General features: G+C 38.5%; 1 protein-coding gene and 1 long non-coding RNA gene across 4 annotated transcripts in view; one reads left to right on the forward strand and one right to left on the reverse strand.

Moving 5' to 3' along the window:
* LOC117324545 (selenoprotein N-like) overlaps window positions 1-23,098 on the reverse strand; it is a 45,121-nt gene that overhangs the window by 20,182 nt on the left and 1,841 nt on the right. The window contains exons 1-2 of one of the 3 annotated variants that reach the window (XM_033880456.1): window positions 5,787-6,391; window positions 4,733-4,849 (exon numbers count right to left, since the gene is read on the reverse strand). The exons of 1 other annotated variant lie outside the window; for it this stretch is intronic. In XM_033880456.1, coding sequence (XP_033736347.1) covers window positions 4,733-4,849; window positions 5,787-6,305 — 636 coding nt within the window. In that variant the 5' untranslated portion in view covers window positions 6,306-6,391. Of the gene's footprint in view, window positions 1-4,732; window positions 4,850-5,786; window positions 6,392-23,098 lie in introns of those variants that run through there. One more of the 3 variants, XM_033880455.1, reaches the window with a different exon arrangement.
* Window positions 19,493-23,023, forward strand: LOC117324547. The gene is made up of 3 exons (XR_004532018.1): window positions 19,493-19,521; window positions 20,872-20,944; window positions 22,903-23,023. It is a non-coding gene; the product is annotated as an uncharacterized LOC117324547 (long non-coding RNA).

Below are 23,098 nucleotides of genomic sequence, written 5' to 3' on the forward strand. Positions count from 1 at the left end.
AATATCTGTTATATGTTATTTAACCGTAGTAATATCTGTTATATGTTATTTAACCGTTTTAACATATCTTTATGTTATTTAACCGTAGCAATATCTGTTATATGTTATTTAACCGTAGTAATATCTGTTATATGTTATTTAACCGTAGTAATATCTGTTAAATATGTTATTTAACTGTAGTTATATCTGTTATATGTTATTTAACCGTAGTAATATCTGTTATATGTTATTTAACCGTAGTAATATCTGTTATATGTTATTTAACCGTAGTAATATCTGTTATATGTTATTTAACCGTAGTTATATCTGTTATATGTTATTTAACCGTAGTAACATATCTGTTATGTTATTTAACCGTAGTAATATCTGTTATATGTTATTTAACTGTAGTTATATCTGTTATATGTTATTTAACCGTAGTTATATCTGTTATATGTTATTTAACCATAGTAACATCTGTTATATGTTATTTAACCGTAGTAATATCTGTTATATGTTATTTAAGTGTTATAGACACATGATTAATCAAATCTAAATCACTGCCTCCTCCAGTGAACAATATATATATATGCTCAACCGACTGAGCTAAAGAGAAGATCAGTATATTGCGTCTATTAAATTACCAGGGTTACAAAACCATAAAATTAGTGGGAAACAAAGACAAAAAACCATGGTAAATCCTTGTTTCCCACATTTTGAAGCAGTTTATATGAAAATGGATAATGATTCGTTTGAAAATTTGAAAAAAAAAATAAGTCCTCATTTATTTTTCACCAATAAAATGATAAAAAATATCAACTTGCTCCCTCATCTCTTTTTAGGCCTGAAAACCAAATAATTAATTTTATTTAGCCTAATAGTCCTGAGAACCAAATAATTAATTTTATTTAGCCTAATAGTCCTGAGAACCAAATAATTAATTTTATTTAGCCTAAGTGACTGCTTTTGTTTCATGTCTTTTAAATCACCACAGCGAGACTGTCAAGGCTGTTCATTTGAACTGCTCATAGCCTTTAATTTTATTCTGAGAACTGTCTACATTTGTATTCTACAGACTAGACAACAGGAATTCATGCCTCTAGGTTACTGACAAACACAATGGATTTACGTAATACATTTTATTCCATAACCTTGAAAAATAATTCATTTTAAATAAAAAAAAACCCTCACCTAAGCATTTTGTTCTTGGATTATCATGACTACACTAGACTCCTGTTTGGTCATGCAGACAAACTTGTTTAAATGTTCTCACATGCAGTCTATAATTATCACTAAATCTTGCCAACCATTCATTTTGAGTTTACAAAAGATCGGTTTTCTGTCACGACTTTCAAGTAACAGTACACTCATTCACAAACATCCCAGCAATACTTATTTAATACTTGTAGGTACATTTTTTGTATGTACTGGACACACAGAGTCTGTAAACTAATTAACTTCTGACACACGAGACATGTCATACTGTCCTCACATGAGACATATCACACTGTCCATAAAAACTCCAGCTTTACTATAAACATCCATACTCCAGCTTTACTATAAACATCCATACTCCAACATTACTATAAACATCCATACTCCAACATTACTATAAACATCCATACTCCAACATTACTATAAACATCCATACTCCAACATTACTATAAACATCCATACTCCAGCTTTACTATAAACATCCATACTCCAACATTACTATAAACATCCATACTCCAACATTACTATAAACATCCATACTCCAACATTACTATAAACATCCATACTCCAACATTACTATAAACATCCATACTCCAACATTACTATAAACATCCATACTCCAACATTACTATAAACATCCATACTCCAACATTACTATAAACATCCATACTCCAACATTACTATAAACATCCATACTCCAACATTACTATAAACATCCATACTCCAGCTTTACTATAAACATCCATACTCCAACATTACTATAAACATCCATACTCCAACATTACTATAAACATCCATACTCCAACATTACTATAAACATCCATACTCCAACATTACTATAAACATCCATACTCCAACATTACTATAAACATCCATACTCCAGCTTTACTATAAACATCCATACTCCAGCTTTACTATAAACATCCATACTCCAACATTACTATAAACATCCATACTCCAACATTACTATAAACATCCATACTCCAACATTACTATAAACATCCATACTCCAACATTACTATAAACATCCATACTCCAGCTTTACTATAAACATCCATACTCCAGCTTTACTATAAACATCCATACTCCAGCTTTACTATAAACATCCATACTCCAGCTTTACTATAAACATCCATACTCCAGCTTTACTATATAAACATCCATACTCCAGCATTACTATAAACATCCATACTCCAGCTTTACTATAAACATCCATACTCCAACATTACTATAAACATCCATACTCCAACATTACTATAAACATCCATACTCCAACATTACTATAAACATCCATACTCCAGCTTTACTATAAACATCCATACTCCAACATTACTATAAACATCCATACTCCAACATTACTATAAACATCCATACTCCAGCTTTACTATAAACATCCATACTCCAACATTACTATAAACATCCATACTCCAACATTACTATAAACATCCATACTCCAACATTACTATAAACATCCATACTCCAACATTACTATAAACATCCATACTCCAACATTACTATAAACATCCATACTCCAGCTTTACTATAAACATCCATACTCCAGCTTTACTATAAACATCCATACTCCAGCTTTACTATAAACATCCATACTCCAGCTTTACTATATAAACATCCATACTCCAGCATTACTATAAACATCCATACTCCAGCTTTACTATAAACATCCATACTCCAACATTACTATAAACATCCATACTCCAACATTACTATAAACATCCATACTCCAACATTACTATAAACATCCATACTCCAGCTTTACTATAAACATCCATACTCCAGCTTTACAATAAACATCCATACTCCAACATTACTATAAACATCCATACTCCAACATTACTATAAACATCCATACTCCAACATTACTATAAACATCCATACTCCAGCTTTACTATAAACATCCATACTCCAACATTACTATAAACATCCATACTCCAACATTACTATAAACATCCATACTCCAACATTACTATAAACATCCATACTCCAACATTACTATAAACATCCATACTCCAGCTTTACTATAAACATCCATACTCCAACATTACTATAAACATCCATACTCCAGCTTTACTATAAACATCCATACTCCAACATTACTATAAACATCCATACTCCCAACATTACTATAAACATCCATACTCCAACATTACTATAAACATCCCATACTCCAACATTACTATAAACATCCATACTCCAGCTTTACTATAAACATCCATACTCCAGCTTTACTATAAACATCCATACTCCAACATTACTATAAACATCCATACTCCAACATTACTATAAACATCCATACTCCAGCTTTACTATAAACATCCATACTCCAACATTACTATAAACATCCATACTCCAACATTACTATAAACATCCATACTCCAACATTACTATAAACATCCCATACTCCAACATTACTATAAACATCCATACTCCAACATTACTATAAACATCCATACTCCAGCTTTACTATAAACATCCATACTCCAGCTTTACTATAAACATCCATACTCCAACATTACTATAAACATCCATACTCCAACATTACTATAAACATCCATACTCCAGCTTTACTATAAACATCCATACTCCAACATTGCTATAAACATCCATACTCCAGCTTTACTATAAACATCCATACTCCAACATTACTTTAAACATCCCATACTCCAACATTACTATAAACATCCATACTCCAACATTACTATAAACATCCATACTCCAGCTTTACTATAAACATCCATACTCCAACATTACTATAAACATCCATACTCCAACATTACTATAAACATCCATACTCCAACATTACTATAAACATCCCATACTCCAACATTACTATAAACATCCATACTCCAACATTACTATAAACATCCATACTCCAGCTTTACTATAAACATCCATACTCCAGCTTTACTATAAACATCCATACTCCAACATTACTATAAACATCCATACTCCAACATTACTATAAACATCCATACTCCAGCTTTACTATAAACATCCATACTCCAACATTACTATAAACATCCATACTCCAGCTTTACTATAAACATCCATACTCCAACATTACTTTAAACATCCCATACTCCAACATTACTATAAACATCCATACTCCAACATTACTATAAACATCCATACTCCAGCTTTACTATAAACATTCATACTCCAGCTTTACTATAAACATCCATACTCCAACATTACTATAAACATCCATACTCCAACATTACTATAAACATCCATACTCCAGCTTTACTATAAACATCCATACTCCAGCTTTACTATAAACATCCATACTCCAACTTTACTATAAACATCCATACTCCAGCTTTACTATAAACATCCATACTCCAACATTACTATAAACATCCATACTCCAGCTTTACTATAAACATCCATACTCCAACATTACTATAAACATCCATACTCCAACATTACTATAAACATCCATACTCCAACATTACTATAAACATCCATACTCCAGCTTTACTATAAACATCCATACTCCAACTTTACTATAAACACTCACCGTCTCTTCCAGATCCTTGGTCATAGTCTCCATTAACAGAGGTTTGAAGTGCGACTTGACCGTAATCACCTCATCGTCATCCTCAATTGTCTGTTTAAACTCAGGTGGGGCTGTCACCTGTAAACATTTTAAAGTAAAATTACATGCATGTATTATATACTGATTTTTTTAATTTCTATTTTTTTTAACTGGGGTGCAGTTCATAAAAAAATCTCTAGCAAGTTCAACGAATAATTGACATACGTCATGTTGTTATGCAGTACAGTCTTACTATTGTCCTCTGTAGGTTTTAATATATATAAGTGCAACAGAGCGCAGGATTAATTAAATTTAAATCACTGCCTTCGCTAGGGATCGAACCCGGGACCTCTGGCTTACTAGTCTTACGCTCAACCGATCGAGCTAAAGAGAAGATCTCTCTAGCCGAGCGGTATATTGCGGCTAGTATTTACCAGGGTTACATAAGCTTATGTATATAATGGTTCTTCCACTACACATGTAACAATGCTATTTTTTAATCACAAGTGTATTAAAGAACCTCATCAATGCATTAATCTTCTGCCCCAAGGGTGTCACATCCTTCATTTATGCAACATACAACATTGCCACATAATTCTCCAGACCAAATTTCATCAAAATCCATTAAGTTATTTAAAAAATTTCCTCTTAGCTAGGACAAGGTGAGCTAAACATTGTTTAAAAAAATCAAAACAAAGGTTAATAGCTCTGTAAGTTACAGCTGAATAATTTCCATTTTCGAACTTGTCCAAAATCTTGTCGGTATATGGCTATATACAATGTTTCATCAAACTTGGTTGATATTTACTCAAGTTATTGTGTCCACAAGGTAATGGTTGACAGACGGATGGACAGACTTTCAAAGGGAGTTAATTCTCACCCTGATAAATGTCTGCTCATGATGTATAGGCCTACACCTGACATTTATTTTTCCGAATGTCTGAGTCTGGTCTTAGGGCCAGAGGAAACTTGGCTTGGTTATATTGAGCAATTAATCAGGTGTTGCGAAATACATTTTAGAGCATCGAGTACTCACATTGAATCCACTGCCTGCCAGTCTATGATACAGAGCTTCATATTCTTCAAGAGATAACTTTTGATCTTTGTCAATATCAAATGTGAGAAACAATTCTGTGGCCTCCTGACCTATTGAAGCTTTCACAGCTGCAATAACACTGTCTCCATAACCCACATTTGGTCCAAAATATTTTTTCCAAATCACGTCTCCCATGTAACCGCCAAATCCGACAAAAAATATACCACACACAACTGTCACCAAAATTAACAGCCATTTTGGAACAGCTAAGATGATTCTATTAGCTGGGACATAGACGACTTCCTCGTACGGCTGTGGTGGTGGTGGTAATTGTGTCGGTTGAACCGGCGTTGGTGACGGACCTTGGCTTTCTTCACTTGTGGAATGACTGCCCTGTTGCGTTGGTGAAGCTCCTTGCTTCTTCTGTTTACCCTTTCTGTTCCTCAAACCCGTGTCTTCTGGGGGTTGGACATCTCCCTCTCCCCCGGGAGACCCCGATGTAGAGTCTTGCTCCGACATTGCGAAGCAAATGAGTGACCGTCCGCCAGTCACGTCCGCACACGAGTTGACGCACGTAGCGCTTTATTTACACTTCCGTGTCGGTTGGTAGAGATAAGGATCCGGTGTGCCAAGAAAAAAAGGTCCCCTCTCGAATAGTAAATAATAGAAATAACACATTTTTGCGTTCAAAATTGATTATTTCGACACACTTATATTTATATATTGAAAAAAGAGACATACATCGCAACCAAAATATTGAAATTGAGGTACTACGTATTAACCTTTAACGGATCTTTATAGTGGGTATTTAATGCAACTAACACCGTTTAGCTACGACGGCGAAATCAATAAGTAATTTAAAGAAGAACTCCTCAACCGTAGATTGACTTAGAATTCGAATATTACTTTTGATTTCCAATCGATACAATAAAGACTTAAGTGATATCGATATGGCTTATATTTATACGGTTTCTTAAATTCGAAAATTACCGCATGGCTTTACTTGTTTGTCCCAGAAAAACGATGGACTTTGTTGTAGGTTTGTACTGACAGTAATGCATTTTGAGTTGGAAACACTGTGTTTAGAGTAGACGTCACGGGTAATGATGTAGCTGTCATTGATATATGATAACTATACCCACTGAAGAGGATACGTGTTTTTATCAATATGAGCATAAGAGGACTATGGATCCTCTCCATTAAAAGTGCCCATCCTGATCAAAGTGAAAGTAGGCGTCTTCTTTTCTCCAGGTAAGTGAAATTAGAGGGTTTTTTGTTTGTTTATTCAAGTGGTCGTAATAAGTATTGACAAGGTGTTACAGTGTCAATGGACAATCCATAATGAAATTGTGCTGTTGCCACCATTGAAAATTGCCGAAATTTCTGTAGATCTTGTATTTTGGGCTTAGTGTAATAGGAGTGGGAAAATGCACGGCCAGACCGGGGTTCGAACCCGGGACCTCCGAACACTAGCCGGATGCTCTACCGATTGAGCTACCTGGTCGCCGATGATCAACCCGGTCCAGTTCCGCTACATTAGTGCACACTGCCCATGTATGCAGTAACTGTCTGTCTACAGGTATACAAGGTGTTACCATATAGTAACTATCTGTCTACAGGTATAAAAGGTGTTACCATATAGTAACTATCTGTCTACAGGTATAAAAGGTGTTACCATACAGTAACTATCTGTCTACAGGTATAAAAGGTGTTACCATACAGTAACTATCTGTCTACAGGTATAAAAGGTGTTACCATACAGTAACTATCTGTCTACAGGTATACAAGGTGTTACCATACAGTAACTGTCTGTCTACAGGTATAAAAGGTGTTACCATACAGTAACTATCTGTCTACCGGTATACAAGGTGTTACCATACAGTAACTATCTGTCTACAGGTATAAAAGGTGTTACCATACAGTAACTATCTGTCTACAGGTATAAAAGGTGTTACCATACAGTAACTATCTGTCTACAGGTATAAAAGGTGTTACCATACAGTAACTGTCTGTCTACAGGTATAAAAGGTGTTACCATACAGTAACTATCTGTCTACAGGTATAAAAGGTGTTACCATACAGTAACTGTCTGTCTACAGGTATAAAAGGTGTTACCATACAGTAACTATCTGTCTACAGGTATAAAAGGTGTTACCATACAGTAACTATCTGTCTACAGGTATATAAGGTGTTACAGTGCTGACCAAGAATTTATAATCTTACGTTGTACATGTATGGTACAGTGGTCAAAATTTAGCGGTACTACATGTACCTGGTATGGGTTGTTGATGATATCTTGATGCAAAGACTTAGAAATTAATGTTTTAAACATTTTTCAATTCTCTCATCTTCAAACTTAAAAAAACTAAATGGAATTTGTCAAAATACATACCAGGGATGTGATTTATTCACCCCCAAGTTTTTGGTAACACAAGAGATCTGTATCAGTTTGATGATAAGATGTACAGTGTATCATTAGTTATTGTTTTATCTTATAACAGGCACTTCCCACTTGTTGAAAAGAAAGTGAAATTGCTGGAGAAAGGCAACTACATCGCTGTGCCTACAGTACCAGAGTTTATCAATGGACTTATGTTTGAGCTTGGCCACAAGGATGGTATTGATAAGGTAATCTTACTGGGACACAAACTCATCAACAACATTTAATTTCTGAAGAACAGCAAAGTCTATTGTGCTAATTTATAATCCTGCTTTTGAAATATGAATTAAAAAATAAATATGTTGAAACTTGAAAGCAAGTCATTAATGATAAATTTGGTTTTATGATCTTTGAGTGTTCAGTGGTATATATCTGTTTTGTCTGTCACTATAGTTCATCAGTGCCAGGGACACCTGTTTAGTGTGTATATCTGTCGTTATAGTTCATCAGTGCCAGGGACACCTGTTGTTTAGTGTGTTTATCTGTCGTTATAATTCATCAGTGCCAGGGACACCTGTTGTTTAGTGTATATATCTGTCACTATAGTTCATCAGTGTCAGGGACACCTGTTGTTTAGTGTATATATCTGTCACTATAGTTCATCAGTACCAGGGACACCTGTTGTTTAGTGTATGTATCTGTCGTTATAGTTCATCAGTGCCAGGGACACCTGTTGTTTAGTGTATGTATCTGTCGTTATAGTTCATCAGTGCCCGGGACACCTGTTGTTTAGTGTATGTATCTGTCGTTATAGTTCATCACTGTCAGGGACACCTGTTGTTTAGTGTATGGATCTGTCACTATAGTTCATCAGTACCAGGGACACCTGTTGTTTAGTGTATGTATCTGTCATTATAGTTCATCAGTGCCAGTGACACCTGTTGTTTAGTGTTTGTATCTGTCGTTATAGTTCATCAGTACCAGGGACACCTGTTGTTTAGTGTATGTATCTGTCACTATAGTTCATCACTGTCAGGGACACCTGTTGTTTAGTGTTTGTATCTGTCGTTATAGTTCATCAGTGTCAGGGACACCTGTTGTTTAGTGTTTGTATCTGTCATTATAGTTCATCAGTGCCAAGGACACCTGTTGTTTACTGTATGTATCTGTCAATATAGTTCATCAGTGCCAGTGACACCTGTTGTTTAGTGTATGTATCTGTCATTATAGTTCATCAGTGCCCGGGACACCTGTGAGAAGTTTGAACAGAAGCCTGTGTTAGTATGCATACAGAATAGCTGTGTAGCAGAATTGATTTTTTTTTTTTTTTTTTTTTTTTTTTTTTTTTTTTTTTTTTTTTTTTTTTTTTTTTTTTTTTTTTTTTTTTTTTTTTTTTTTTTTTTTTTTTTTTTTTTTTTTTTTTTTTTTTTTTTTTTTTTTTTTTTTTTTTTTTTTTTTTTTTTTTTTTTTTTTTTTTTTTTAAAAAAAAAAAAAAAAAAAAAAAAAAAAAAAAAAAAAAAAAAAAAAAAAAAAAAAAAAAAAAAAAAAAAAAAAAAAAAAAAAAAAAAAAAAAAAAAAAAAAAAAAAAAAAAAAAAAAAAAAAAAAAAAAAAAAAAAAAAAAAAAAAAAAAAAAAAAAAAAAAAAAAAAAAAAAAAAAAAAAAAAAAAAAAAAATTTTTTGAAAAGAATTAAAAAATAAATTGTTGAAACTGGAAAGCGGGATAATGTAAATTTGGTTTAGATCTTTGAGGTTTAGTGGAAAACTGTTTTTTTGGGTTAAGATCCCGGGGGAGGGGAAGTTTAGTGTGTATTTGAAGTTTAGGAGGGGGGCATGGGGTTTTGTGGGACTGGTATAATTATCAGGAGGGAATGGTTAGTGAATATTTTAAATTGTTATCGGTAGGGGCCCCTGTGAGGATTTTTCTGTCATGGGGGGTTTTGTGGGGAAGTTTTTGGGATGTATGGGTTTTTGTACGTGGGGAAGTTTTTAGGTAGACTGTGATAGAAAAGTGGGGGGCAGGTTTGGAGGATTGTGTTTAAGAAGAGGAAAGGGGTTTAGTGAATGGGGGAAAGTTTAAAGTACCAGGGACAGTTGTTTGGGGGAGATTTTAATTAAGATAGGCCGGCACCGGAGGGTAAGGGGAAATTTAGAAGGGGGGAATTTTTTTTTGTTCTTTCACTATAGTTTTTATCACGTCGGACACCTTTGTTTATGTTTGATCTGTGTTTTTAGTTATAGTGTCAGGGGGCACCTTTGTTTAGTGTTTTTTAAACTGCATTATGTCATCAGTTTTCCAAGGACCTGTTTTTTATGATTGTCAATTAGTTTATCAGGCCGGACCCTGTTTGTTAGTGTTGATTTTCATTATAGTTTCATCAGGCCCGGGACACCTGTGAAAGTTGAAAGAAAACCCGGTATGAGGGATGACCTAAGGACCAAATGGCCAGTCGTTGTAGTAGAACGGAAAAAACCCTTTATTATCTATTTAAGTTTAAAATATTGGGTTTTTTCCATTTAATTAAAAGTTAAACATCATCATTACAATTTTGATAACTTCAATTGCTTCAGGGCATAAACTTTACTATTTTTGTAATGTTAAACATTAATTTAGTTAATTTTTAAATGTTAAACATTAGTTAATTTTTAAAGTTAACATTTTGTTAAATGTGTGTTTTCCGCATTTCATGGTTTTCCCAGCTGAAAAAATATTTATGAACATCAACCAAAAGAAAGGATTTACAATTTGTTCTTACAGAATTTAAAGTTTTATGAATCCCCTTTGATTAGTGAAGTGATTTCTGCTTCTGTTATAGAAGGAATTGGGTATTGTTTGTTTCCCCTTTGGGTTATCAAGGATCAACAACCCGGCCCCCACTAACAATGTGTATCAAAACCAGGCCCCACCTAAAATGTAAATATCAACACCCGGCCACCACTATACAAATGAGGGATCAAAAAACAGGCCCCCCTCATAAGAGTAAGTTCAAAACCAGGCCCCCTCATACAAAGTATAAACTATCAACCCCAGGGCCCCCACTATCAAATGTATCAACACCCGGCCACCCCAACCCATACAAAAGTAAAATATCAAACAAGGCCACCCCCCTACAAAGTAAAATCAAAAACCAGGCCCCACCTACAAAGTTCAAAACCCGGCCACCACTCATCAGTAAACACCAGGCCACCCCTCTAGATGTAGTAACAACACCAGGGCCCCCATCATACAGATGTAAAGTATTAAAACCGGCCACCACCCAACAGAGAAGATCAACACCAGGCCACCTCTCTACAGATTAAGTTCAAACCAGGCCCCACTCATTTCAGATGTAAGTTTTCAACACCAGGACCACCCCAAAAGATTTGTTTAAAAAATCAAAACCCCACCCTCATCCCCCCCCATGAAGTATTAACACCAGGCCACACTCATACGAGTAAGATCCCCAAAACCCGGCCACCCACCATCAAGTAAGTATCCACACCAGCCACCACTCATACAAATGTAGGGATCAACACCCGGGCCCCACTCAACGTTAAATTCAAAAAACCCGGCCACCACTCATCAAATGTAATATCAAACCCAGGCTACCACCATACAAAAAGTATCAACCCAGGCCCCCCCCATACAAAAAGTGATCAACACCAGGGGACCACTATACAAATGTAGTATCAAAAACCCGGGCCCCCTCTAACCCAAAAGTAAATATCAACCCAGGGGCCCCCTCATAAAATTAAGTATCAACACCAGGCCACCTCTCATACAAATGTAAATATCAACACCAGGCCACCATCATACAAAGTAACAAAAACCCAGGGCCCCCACCCAACAAATTAAGTTCCACCCAACCACCCCCCCAAAAAAGTTTCCCCACCCCCCTTTTTCTCAAAGAACCCACTACCCCTCATCAAATTTCCCCCCACCCCCTACTTTTTTCCCCACCCCCCTATCTTATTCCCCACCCCTCTAAAACAAAATTAATTCAAAACCGGGTCCCCTCTACCTGAAATCCACCCCCCCCTCCAATACTTATTTAACTACAAACCCACCCCCCTTTCCCCTTTAAATTAAAAAACCCAGGCCACCATCTCAAATTTTCCCACCGGGGGCCCCCAAAAACCCTACAAAAGTTACAAAACCCGGCCAAACCCCATACAAATTTTCAACACCAGGCCACCACTCAACAAATGTATCCCAACACCAGGCCCCCCCCATACAAATTAAAAGTAAAACACCAGGGGCCCCACCAACAAATTTGAAAACCCAAACCCCCTTAAAATTTAAGTATCAAAACCAGGCCACCCTCATAAAAATGTAAGTTCAAAAACCAGGCCACCTTCATACAAAGTAATATCAAAACCAGGCCACCATCTACAAATGTAAGTATCAAACCAGGCCCCCCCAACAATTAGCACAAAAATTTAAAGTATCCCACCCGGCCCCCCACTCATACAAATTAATCAAAACCAGGCCACCACTCATACAAAAAGGATCCCACACCAGGGACCCCTAAAAAAGTATCAACACCAGGCCCCCACCCAACAATTAAGTACAAACCAGGCCACCCATACAAATGTAAAAATATCAAAACAGGCCACCCTTTTATACCCAAAAGTAAAATATCAAAAACCGGCCCCACCTAACCAAAATTTAAATTCAAAACCCCGGCCCCCCACTCATACAAATGTAAAATACAAGGCCACCACTCATCAAAAATTTGTATCAAAAACCAGGCCACCATCTAAAATGTAAAAAACAAAGGCCCCCACCATCAAATGTAAATTTTACACCGGCCACACTCATACAAAGGAAGGATAACACCGGCCACCCCCATCAAAATTAAAATATCAAAACCAGGCCACCATCAACAAAGTAAGTATCAAAAAACCCGGCCCACCCCCTACAATGTAAGTATCCCAAAACCCCGGCCCCTCATCAAATTAACAAACCGGCACCCCATTTCAAATGGAAGGATAAAACCCGGCCCCCCTCATACAAAAATTTAAAATAACAAGGCCCCTTAAAAAAAGTAAGTACAACCCAGGGACCCTCATACAAATTATATCAACACCAGGCCAAACCCATACAAATGTAAAAATCAAACCAGGCCACCCCTCATCAAGTAATATCAACCCAGGGCCCCCACCTACAAATGTAATTCAACCAGGGGGCCCCCCTTTTCAAATGTAGTTCAAACCAGGCCCACCATCATACAAGTAAGTATCAAAAACCAGGCCACCCTATACAAAATGTGGTACAACACCCGGGACCACCTCATCAAAGTAGGGTTTACCCCAGGCCCCCCCCTCATAAAAAATGTAAATATCAAAACCCGGCCACCCTCATACAAAGTAAAAACAAACCCGGGCCCCCCCTATACAATGTAAGTATCAAAAACCAGGCCCCCACTCAACAAAGTAAGTATCAACACCCGGCCACCCTCATACAATGTGCAAACCCGGGGCCCCCACTCATCAATGTAAGATCAAAACCGGCACCCCTCATACAAAGTAAGTACACCAGGCCACCACTCCTACAAATGTAGTATCAACCACCAGGCCACCACTCATACAAATGTAAGTATCAACACCAGGCCACCACTCATACAAATGTAAGTATCAACACCAGGCCACCACTCATACAGAATGTAAGTATCAACACCAGGCCACCACTCATACAAATGTAGTATCAACACCAGGCCACACTCATACAAATGTAGGGTATCAACACCAGGGCCCACCAACACTCATACAAATGTAAGTATCAACACCAGGCCACCACTCATACAAAATGTAATATCAACACCAGGCCACCACTCATACAATGTAAGTATCAACACCAGGCCACCACTCATACAAATGACGTATCAACACCAGGCCACCACTCATACAAATGTAAGTATCAACACCAGGCCACCACTCATACAAATGTAGGTATCAACACCAGGCCACCACTCATACAGATGTAGGTATCAACACCAGGCCACCACTCATACAATGTAATGTATCAACACCAGGCTCCCACTCATATCAATGTAAGTATCCACACCAGGCCACCACTCATACAAATGGTCTCCACACCAGGCCACCACTATAAGATGTAGGTATCAACCCAGGCCTACCACTCATACAGATGTTAAGTATCAACACCAGGCCCCACCACTCATACAAATGTAAGTATCAACACCAGGCCACCACTCATACCAATCTTAAGTAATCAACACCAGGACCACCTCTCATTACAAATTGTACAGTATCAACACCAGGCCACCATCTCATTCACAATGTAAGTATCAACACCCAGGCCACCTCTCATACAAATTGTAAGTATCAACACCCAGGCCACCCCTCTCATACCAAATGTTAAGTATCAACACCAGGCACCAACTCATACAAATGTAAGTATTCAACACCAGGCCACCCTCTCATACAAGTAAGGTCTCCAACACCAGGCCACCCCTCATACAAATGTAGGTATCAACACCAGGCCACCACTCATACAGATGTAAGTATCAACACCAGGCCACCACTCATACAAATGAAGTATCAACCCCCGGCCACCACCCCAACAAAAAGATCAAAACCAGCCACCCCTCATACAAATGTAAGTATAAACCCGGCCCCCCCTATACAAATTGTATCAACCCAGGGACCCTCATACAATGAAGTTAAAACCAGGCCACCACTCATACAAATGTAATATCAACACCAGGCCACCCTAAAACAAATGTGTATCCCAAGGCCACCACTCATCAAATGAGGGGATAAAAACCAGGCCACCCCCTATAAAATGTAGGGATCAAACCAGGCCACCACCTACAAATGTAAATATCAAACCAGGCCACCCTTATACAAATGTAATACCACAAGGCCACCACTATACAAATTAAATATCACAAACCCGGCCCCCCTCTTTCAAAGTAAACAAAACCAGGGGCCCCCACTCATACAAAATTGTATCAACACCAGGCCACCCTCATACAAATGTAAAATTGGGGTTATAAAAAAACACCAGGCCACCACCCAAAAATTAAGTATCAACACCAGGCCACCTCTCATACAAATGTAAGTATCCACACCAGGCCACCACTCATACAAATGTAAGTATCAACACCAGGCCACCACTCATACAAATGTAAGTATCAACACCAGGCCACCACTCATACAAATGTAGTATCAACACCAGGCCACCACTCATACAAATGTAAGTATCAACACCAGGCCACCATCTCATACAAATGTAAGTATCAACACCAGGCCACCACTCATACAAATGTAAGTATCAACACCAGGCCACCACTCATACAAATGTAATGTATCAACACCAGGCCAACACTCATACAAATGTAAGTATCAACACCAGCCACCCCTCATACAATGTAAGTATCAACACCAGGCCACCACTCATACAAATGTAAGTATCAACACCAGGCCACCACTCATACAAATGTAAGTATCAACACCAGGCCGACCACTCATACAAATGTAAGTATCAACACCAGGCCACCACTCATACAAATGTAGTATCAACACCAGGCCACCACTCATACAATGTAAGTATCAACACACCAGGCCCCCACTCATACAAATGTAATATCAAAAACCAGGGCCCCCACTCATAAAATGTAAAATATCAACCCAGGCCCCCACCATACAAATGAAAAACAACAAAACCCGGCCCCCTCAACAAAAGTAAGTATCCACACCCCCCCATCATAAAAAATGTAAGTATCAAAAACCCAGGGCCCCCCTCATACAAATGTAATACAAAAACAGGCCCCCACCCATACAAAATGTAAAATCAAAACCCCCGGCCACCCCATACAAAATTTAAAATCCCACACCACCACCTCTAAAATTTGTTTAAAAAGTATTTTAAAAAAACACCCGGCCCCCCTCAACAAATGTATCAACACCAGGCCCCCCCCATACAAAAGAAGTATCCCACACCAGGCCCCCTCATACAAAAGTAAGTATCAAAAACCCCGGCCACCCTTTATACAAAATTGTATCAAAACAAAGGCCCCCCCTCATACAAATGTAGTATAAAACCAGGCCACCTTCATACAAAAATTAAAGTATCAACCCAGGCCACCCCTCATACAAATGTAGGTATCAACAACAGGCCACCACTCATACAAATGTAGGTATCAACACCAGGCCACCTCTCATACAATGTAAGTATCAACACCAGGCCACCACTCATACAAATGTAGGTATCAACACCAGGCCACCACTCATACAAATGTAAGTATCAACACCAGGCCACCACTCATACAAATGTAAGTATCAACACCAGGCCACCTCTCATACAAATGTAAGTATCAACACAAGGCCACCACTCATACAAATGTAAGTATCCACACCAGGCCACCACTCATACAATGTAAGTATCCAACACCAGGCCACCACTCATAACAAATGTAAGTATCAACACCAGGCCACCACTCATACAAATGTAAGTATCAACACCAGGCCACCACCTCATACAAATGTAAGTATCAACACCAGGCCACCACTCATACAAATGTAAGTATCAACACCAGGCCACCCTCATACAAATGTAAGGTATCAACACCAGGCCACCAACTCATACAAATGTAAGTATCACACCAGGCCACCACTCATACAAATGTAAGTATCACACCAGGCCACCACTCATACAAATGTAAGTATCAACACCAGGCCACCACTCATACAAATGTAAGTATCAACACCAGGCCACCACTCATACAAATGTAAGTATCCAACCAGGGCCACCACCCATACAAATGTAAGTATCCACACCAGGCCACCACTCATACAATTTAAGTATCAACACCCGGCCACCACTCATACAAATGTAAGTATCAACACCAGGCCACCACCTCATACAAATGTAGTATCACAACCAGGCCACCACTCATACAAATGTAGGTATCAACAACCAGGCACCACTCATACAAATGTAAGTATCAACACCAGGCCACCCCTCATACAAATGTAAGTATCAACACCAGGCCACCACTCATACAAATGTAAGTATCAACACCAGGCCACCACTCATACAAATGTAAGTATCAACACCAGGCCACCACTCATACAAATGTAAGTATCAACACCAGGCCACCACTCATACAAATGTAGTATCAACACCAGGCCTACCACTCATACAATGTAAGTATCAACACCAGGGCCTACCACTCATACAATGTAAGTATCAACACCAGGCCACCACTCATACAAATGTAAGGTATCAACACCAGGCCACACTCATACAATGTAAGTATCAACACCCAGGCCACCACTCATACAAATGTAAGTATCAACACCAGGCCACCACTCATACAAATGTAAGTATCAACACCAGGCCACCACTCATACAAATGTAGGTATCACACCAGGCCACCCACTCATACAAATGTAAGTATCAACACCAGGCCACCACTCATACAAATGTAGGTATCAACACCAGGCCACCACTCCATACAGATGTAAGTATCAACACCAGGCCACCACTCATTACAAATGTAAGTATCAACACCAGGCCACCACTCATACAAATGTAGTATCAAACAACCAGGCCACCACTCATACAAATGTAAGTATCAACACCAGGCCACCACTCATACAAATGTAAGTATCAACACCAGGCCACCACTCATACAAATGTATTTATCAACACCAGGCCACCACTCATTACAAATTGTAAGGTATCAACACCAGGGCCCCCCTCATCAAATTAAATACAAAAACCAGGCCACCCTATACAAATGTAAATATCAAACAACCAGGCCACCCCTATACAAAAGTAAATCAACAACCCCCCCACCCTCTTTACAATTGTATTTCCCCCACCCCCTCAACAAAGTGTTCCCCAGGGCCCCCTCCATACAAATTAAAACAACCCACCCCCTCCCCCAAATTAAATCAACACCGGCCACCCCCCTCATCAAATTTTAAAACCCCCCCCAAAAAAAAACCCCCCCCCCCCTCTAAATTTTATAATTCAAACACCCCCCCCACCTTCTCAAACAAATTTCACACCCCGCCCCCTCTCAAATTATTTTCACCCCCCGGCCACCACTCATACAAATTAAGATCAACACCCGGCCAACTCATACAAATTTAAGTATCACACCAGGCCACCCTCTACAAATGTACTTCAAAAACCCGGCCCCCTCAACAAATGTAAAAATCAAACCCCAGGCCACCCCATACAAATGTAAGTATCCAACCACCCCAAAAACCCCACCAACTCATACAATGTAAAATATCCACCGGCACCACTTACAAAGTAAGTATCACCCAGGCCACCACTCCAGTAAACCCCCACCAGGCCCCCCTCATAAAAATGAAAAAAAACAACCCCGGCCCCCCCCATACAAATGTAAATTCAACACCAGGCCACCACTCATACAAAATGTGGATCAAAAACCCGGCCACCCCCCATACAAATGTAAGTATCAAAACCCCGGCCACCACTAAATTTTAAAGTATTTAAAACCAGGCCACCCTCATACAAAAGTAAATCAAACCACCACCCTCAACAAATGTAAATACAACACCGGCCCCCCATACAAATGTAAGTATACCCCCAGGCCCCACTCCAAAAAAGGGGATCCACCGGCCAAAACCCCTCAACAAATGTAATATCAACACCAGGCCACCCTCTAAAAGAAAAAATCAAACCAGGGGCCCCCATCAAAGTAAATTCAAAAAACCAGGGCCCCCATCATAAAAGTAGGGTTTAACACCAGGCCACCCCATACAAAGTAAAGTATCAAAAACCAGGCCCCCACTCCTACAAGTAAGTATCAACACCAGGCCACCCCTCATACAAATGTAAGTATCAACAAGGGGCCCCCCACTCAACAAAAGAATATCAAAAACCCCCACCCCCTCTTTTCCCCAAGGAAATCAAAACCCCCAGGGCCCCCCTCATACAAAAATTAAGTTCAACAAAAGGCCCCACCATACAATGTAAGTATCAACACCAGGGCCCCCCACTCAAAAAGTTTTTCAACACCCGGGGCCACCCCTCATACAAATGTAAAAAACACCAGGCCCCCCCTTACAAAGTAAGTATAAAACCACCACCCCTCATACAAAGTAGGGACAACACCAGGGCCACCTCATACTGTAAGGGATTTTAAAAAAGGGGACCACTTAAAATGAGTTCAACAAGGACCCCTCATTACAAATTTAAGTATAACACCCCCGCCTCTCATACAAATGTAAGTATCAACACCAGGCCACCACTTCATACAAATGTAGGTATCAAACACAGGCCACCACTCATACAAATGTAAGGTATCAACCACCAAGGCCACCCCTCATACAAATGTAAGTATCAACACCAGGCCACCACTCATACAAATGTAGGTATCAACACCAGGCCACCACTCATACAAATGTAAGTATCAACACCAGGCCACCCCTCATACAAATGTAGGTATCAACACCAGGCCACCACTCATACAAATGTAAGTATCAACACCAGGCCACCCCTCATACAAATGTAGGTATCAACACCAGTGAAGTTACAAGTTCAGTGACATTGTACAGGTGTGACAGGTATTTAATACAAATGTAAGTATCCACTGTGTGTAAGAGTGTAGTTACAAGTTCAGTGACAGTACAGGTGTGACAGGTGTGACAGGTATTTAATACATCCAACCAGGGATTCCCTTGGACTCCTTTACTGTTACAACTTTGCTTTAATTCCCTGCTATAAATAATTCCAAATATTACACTTTCCTTCTCTCTGACTACCTCCCCCAGTATACCTTACTGTATATAATGTAATTTACTACCTCCCCCAGTATACCTTACTGTATATAATGTAATTTACTACCCTCCTCCCCCAGTATACCTTACTGTATATAAAGTAATTTACTACCTCCCCCAGTATACCTTACTGTATATAATGTAATTTACTACCTCCCCCAGTATACCTTACTGTATATAATGTAATTTACTACCTCCCCCAGTATACCTTACTGTATATAAAGTAATTTACTACCTCCCCCAGTATACCTTACTGTATATAAAGTAATTTACTACCTCCCCCAGTATACCTTACTGTATATAATGTAATTTACTACCTCCCCCAGTATACCTTACTGTATATAATGTATTTTAACTACCTCCCCCAGTATACTTACTGTATATAATGTAATTTACTACCTCCCCAGAATACCTTACGTATATAATGTAATTTACTACCAGTCCCCCAGTATACCTTACTGTATATAATGTAATTTACTCTACCCTCCCCAGTATACCTTACTGTATATAATGTAATTTACTACCTTCCCCCAGATACCTTACTGTATATAAAGTAATTACTACCTCCCCCAGTATACCTTACTGTATATAAAGTATTTACTTACCTCCCCCAGTATACCTTACTGTATATAATGTAATTTACTACCTCCCCAGTATACCTTACTGTATATAATGTAATTTACTACCTCTCCCAGTATACCTTACTGTATATAATGTAATTTACTACCTCCCCCAGTATACCTTACTGTATATAATGTAATTTACTACCTCCCCCAGTATACCTTACTGTATATAATGTAATTTACTACCTCTCCCAGTATACCTTACTGTATATAATGTAATTTACTACCTCCCCCAGTATACCTTACTGTATATAATGTAATTTACTACCTCCCCCAGTATACCTTACTGTATATAAAGTTATTTTTGTGTCTGTTTAGCCCTGGTGTAACACTCGGCTTCTCTCTACTATGTGGATTGTCCGACTACCTCCGCCAGTATACAGCCGCTGAGGTATTTATATTAGATGTGTTAATAATAATGTTACCTTTGGTAAAAATAGGAAATATAGGACAGAAGTGATGAAATATTTTAATATGATTTTGTTTTCCTTTTTAGCTCACCTGCCCGAAGGGCAAGTGAGCTTATGCCATGGTGCGGCGTCCGTCGTCCGTCCGTCCGTCCGTCCGTCCGGCCGTCCGGCGTCAACTTTTTCATTTAAACAACTTCTTCTCAATAACCAAGAGGCCCAGGAACTTCATATTGGGCCTGTAGCATACTGGGGTGAAGGGCTACCAAGTTTGTTCAAATAATTGACCTTGACCTTCATTCAAGGTCACATGGGTCAAATAGGCTATAATCTTCAAACGACTTCTTCTCAATAACCAAGAGGTCCAGGGACTTGATATTGGGTCTGTAGCATGCTGGGATGAAGGGCTACTAAGTTTGTTCAAATAAATGACCTTGACCTTCATTCAAGGTCACATGGGTCAATGGGCTATAATCTTCAAACGACTTCTTCTCAATAACCAAGAGGCCCAGGGACTTGATATTGGGCCTGTAGCATGCTGGAGTGAGGGGCTACCAAGTTTGTTCAAATAAATGACCTTGACCTTCATTCAAGGTCACATTTGTCAAATAGGCTATACTCTTCAAACGACTTCTTCTCAATAACCAAGAGGCCCAGGGACTTGATGTTGGGCCTGTAGCATGCTGGGGTGAAGGGCTACTAAGTTTGTTCAAATAAATGACCTTGAACTTCATTAAAGGTCACATGGGTCAAATAGGCTATAATCTTCAAACGACTTCTTCTCAATATCCAAGAGACCCAGGGACTTGATATTTGGCCTGTAGCATGCTGGGGTGAAGGGCAACAAAGTTTGTTCAAATAAATGACCTTGACCTTCATTCAAGGTCGAATGGGTCAAATAGGCTATTCTCTTCAAACAACTTCTTCTCAATAACCAAGAGGCCAAGGGACATTGGGCCTGTAGCATGCTACGGTAAAGGGCTACAAAGTTTGTTCAAATGAATTGCCTTGACCTTCACTGAAGGTCATATTGGTCAAATAGGCTATATTCTTCAAATGACTTCTTCTTAATAACCAAGAGGCCCAGGGACTTGATATTGGGCCTGTAGCATGCTGGGGTGAAGGGCTAAAAAGTTTGTTCAAATGAATGACCCTTGACATACATTTAAGGTCACAGGGGTGAAATCGGCTTAAATCTGTAAACAATAATTTTGCGATAGCCAAAAGCCTCCTAGACCAGATATTAGGCCAATAAAATGCTGGAATGAAGGACTAGAAAATTTATTAATATGAATAAACCTAGCTTACTATGATAATCAGCATAGTATCTGTAGAAATGACCTCAATCAACTTCAAAGTTGCTGTAGAGCCAGGTGAGCGATACAGGCCCATTGGGCCTCTTGTTGTTATTCTGTCACATGTTTAAACTGAGACAACCTAGCGAGAATACATCACCAGTTGTGTGTTGTCAACTTTTCCACGTGATATCATTCATTGCCTTGTACACCCTGATCTCACCGTAATATTTGGTGACACATCTCAGACTAAAAAGCCACAAATTCATTCAGCAGTTCATGCATTGCTGTTATATGGCCAGGGGATCTCTAAATACATACAGGTTTGGTTACTAGTTCCTGAGGGTGGAATGGAAAGTTTAACTTTGTTTTTAATATACATTTGATGGGTCTACAATGGAACAAATTGGTTGTAAAGTAATTAGTTAATGTTTTTTCATAAAGCTTTAAAAACATAACTTTAAAAAGTTAAAAATATTAAAATTTTATTGAAAATAGATCAGCCTTTATCATAAAAATATAGATACTCAGGTTTAAGATACATCTACAGTAAGACTTGATGATGTCAAGTTGGTTAAAATAGATTTCTAGCCTTGAAACATTTTACAAAACATGTATTATCTTAGCTATCATATTATTCCACTTAGATTTCACAGAAAAGCAGTGTATTGAATGTGTATCTGAACACTGCCGCTCCCTTTGGTAAGCCTGTAGATGTCAATCCGGATACAGTGATGTCCAAGGTTCACAACAAACCGAGTCTTTTATCAAAAAAAAGGTATGAGGTTAGTATGTCATGAATAATATTATTACTTTACACCATAATATATTGTCAGTATTGTG

The sequence above is a fragment of the Pecten maximus genome, chromosome 3, assembly GCF_902652985.1.
Source record: "Pecten maximus chromosome 3, xPecMax1.1, whole genome shotgun sequence".
In the NCBI taxonomy this organism is placed as follows: domain Eukaryota; kingdom Metazoa; phylum Mollusca; class Bivalvia; order Pectinida; family Pectinidae; genus Pecten; species Pecten maximus.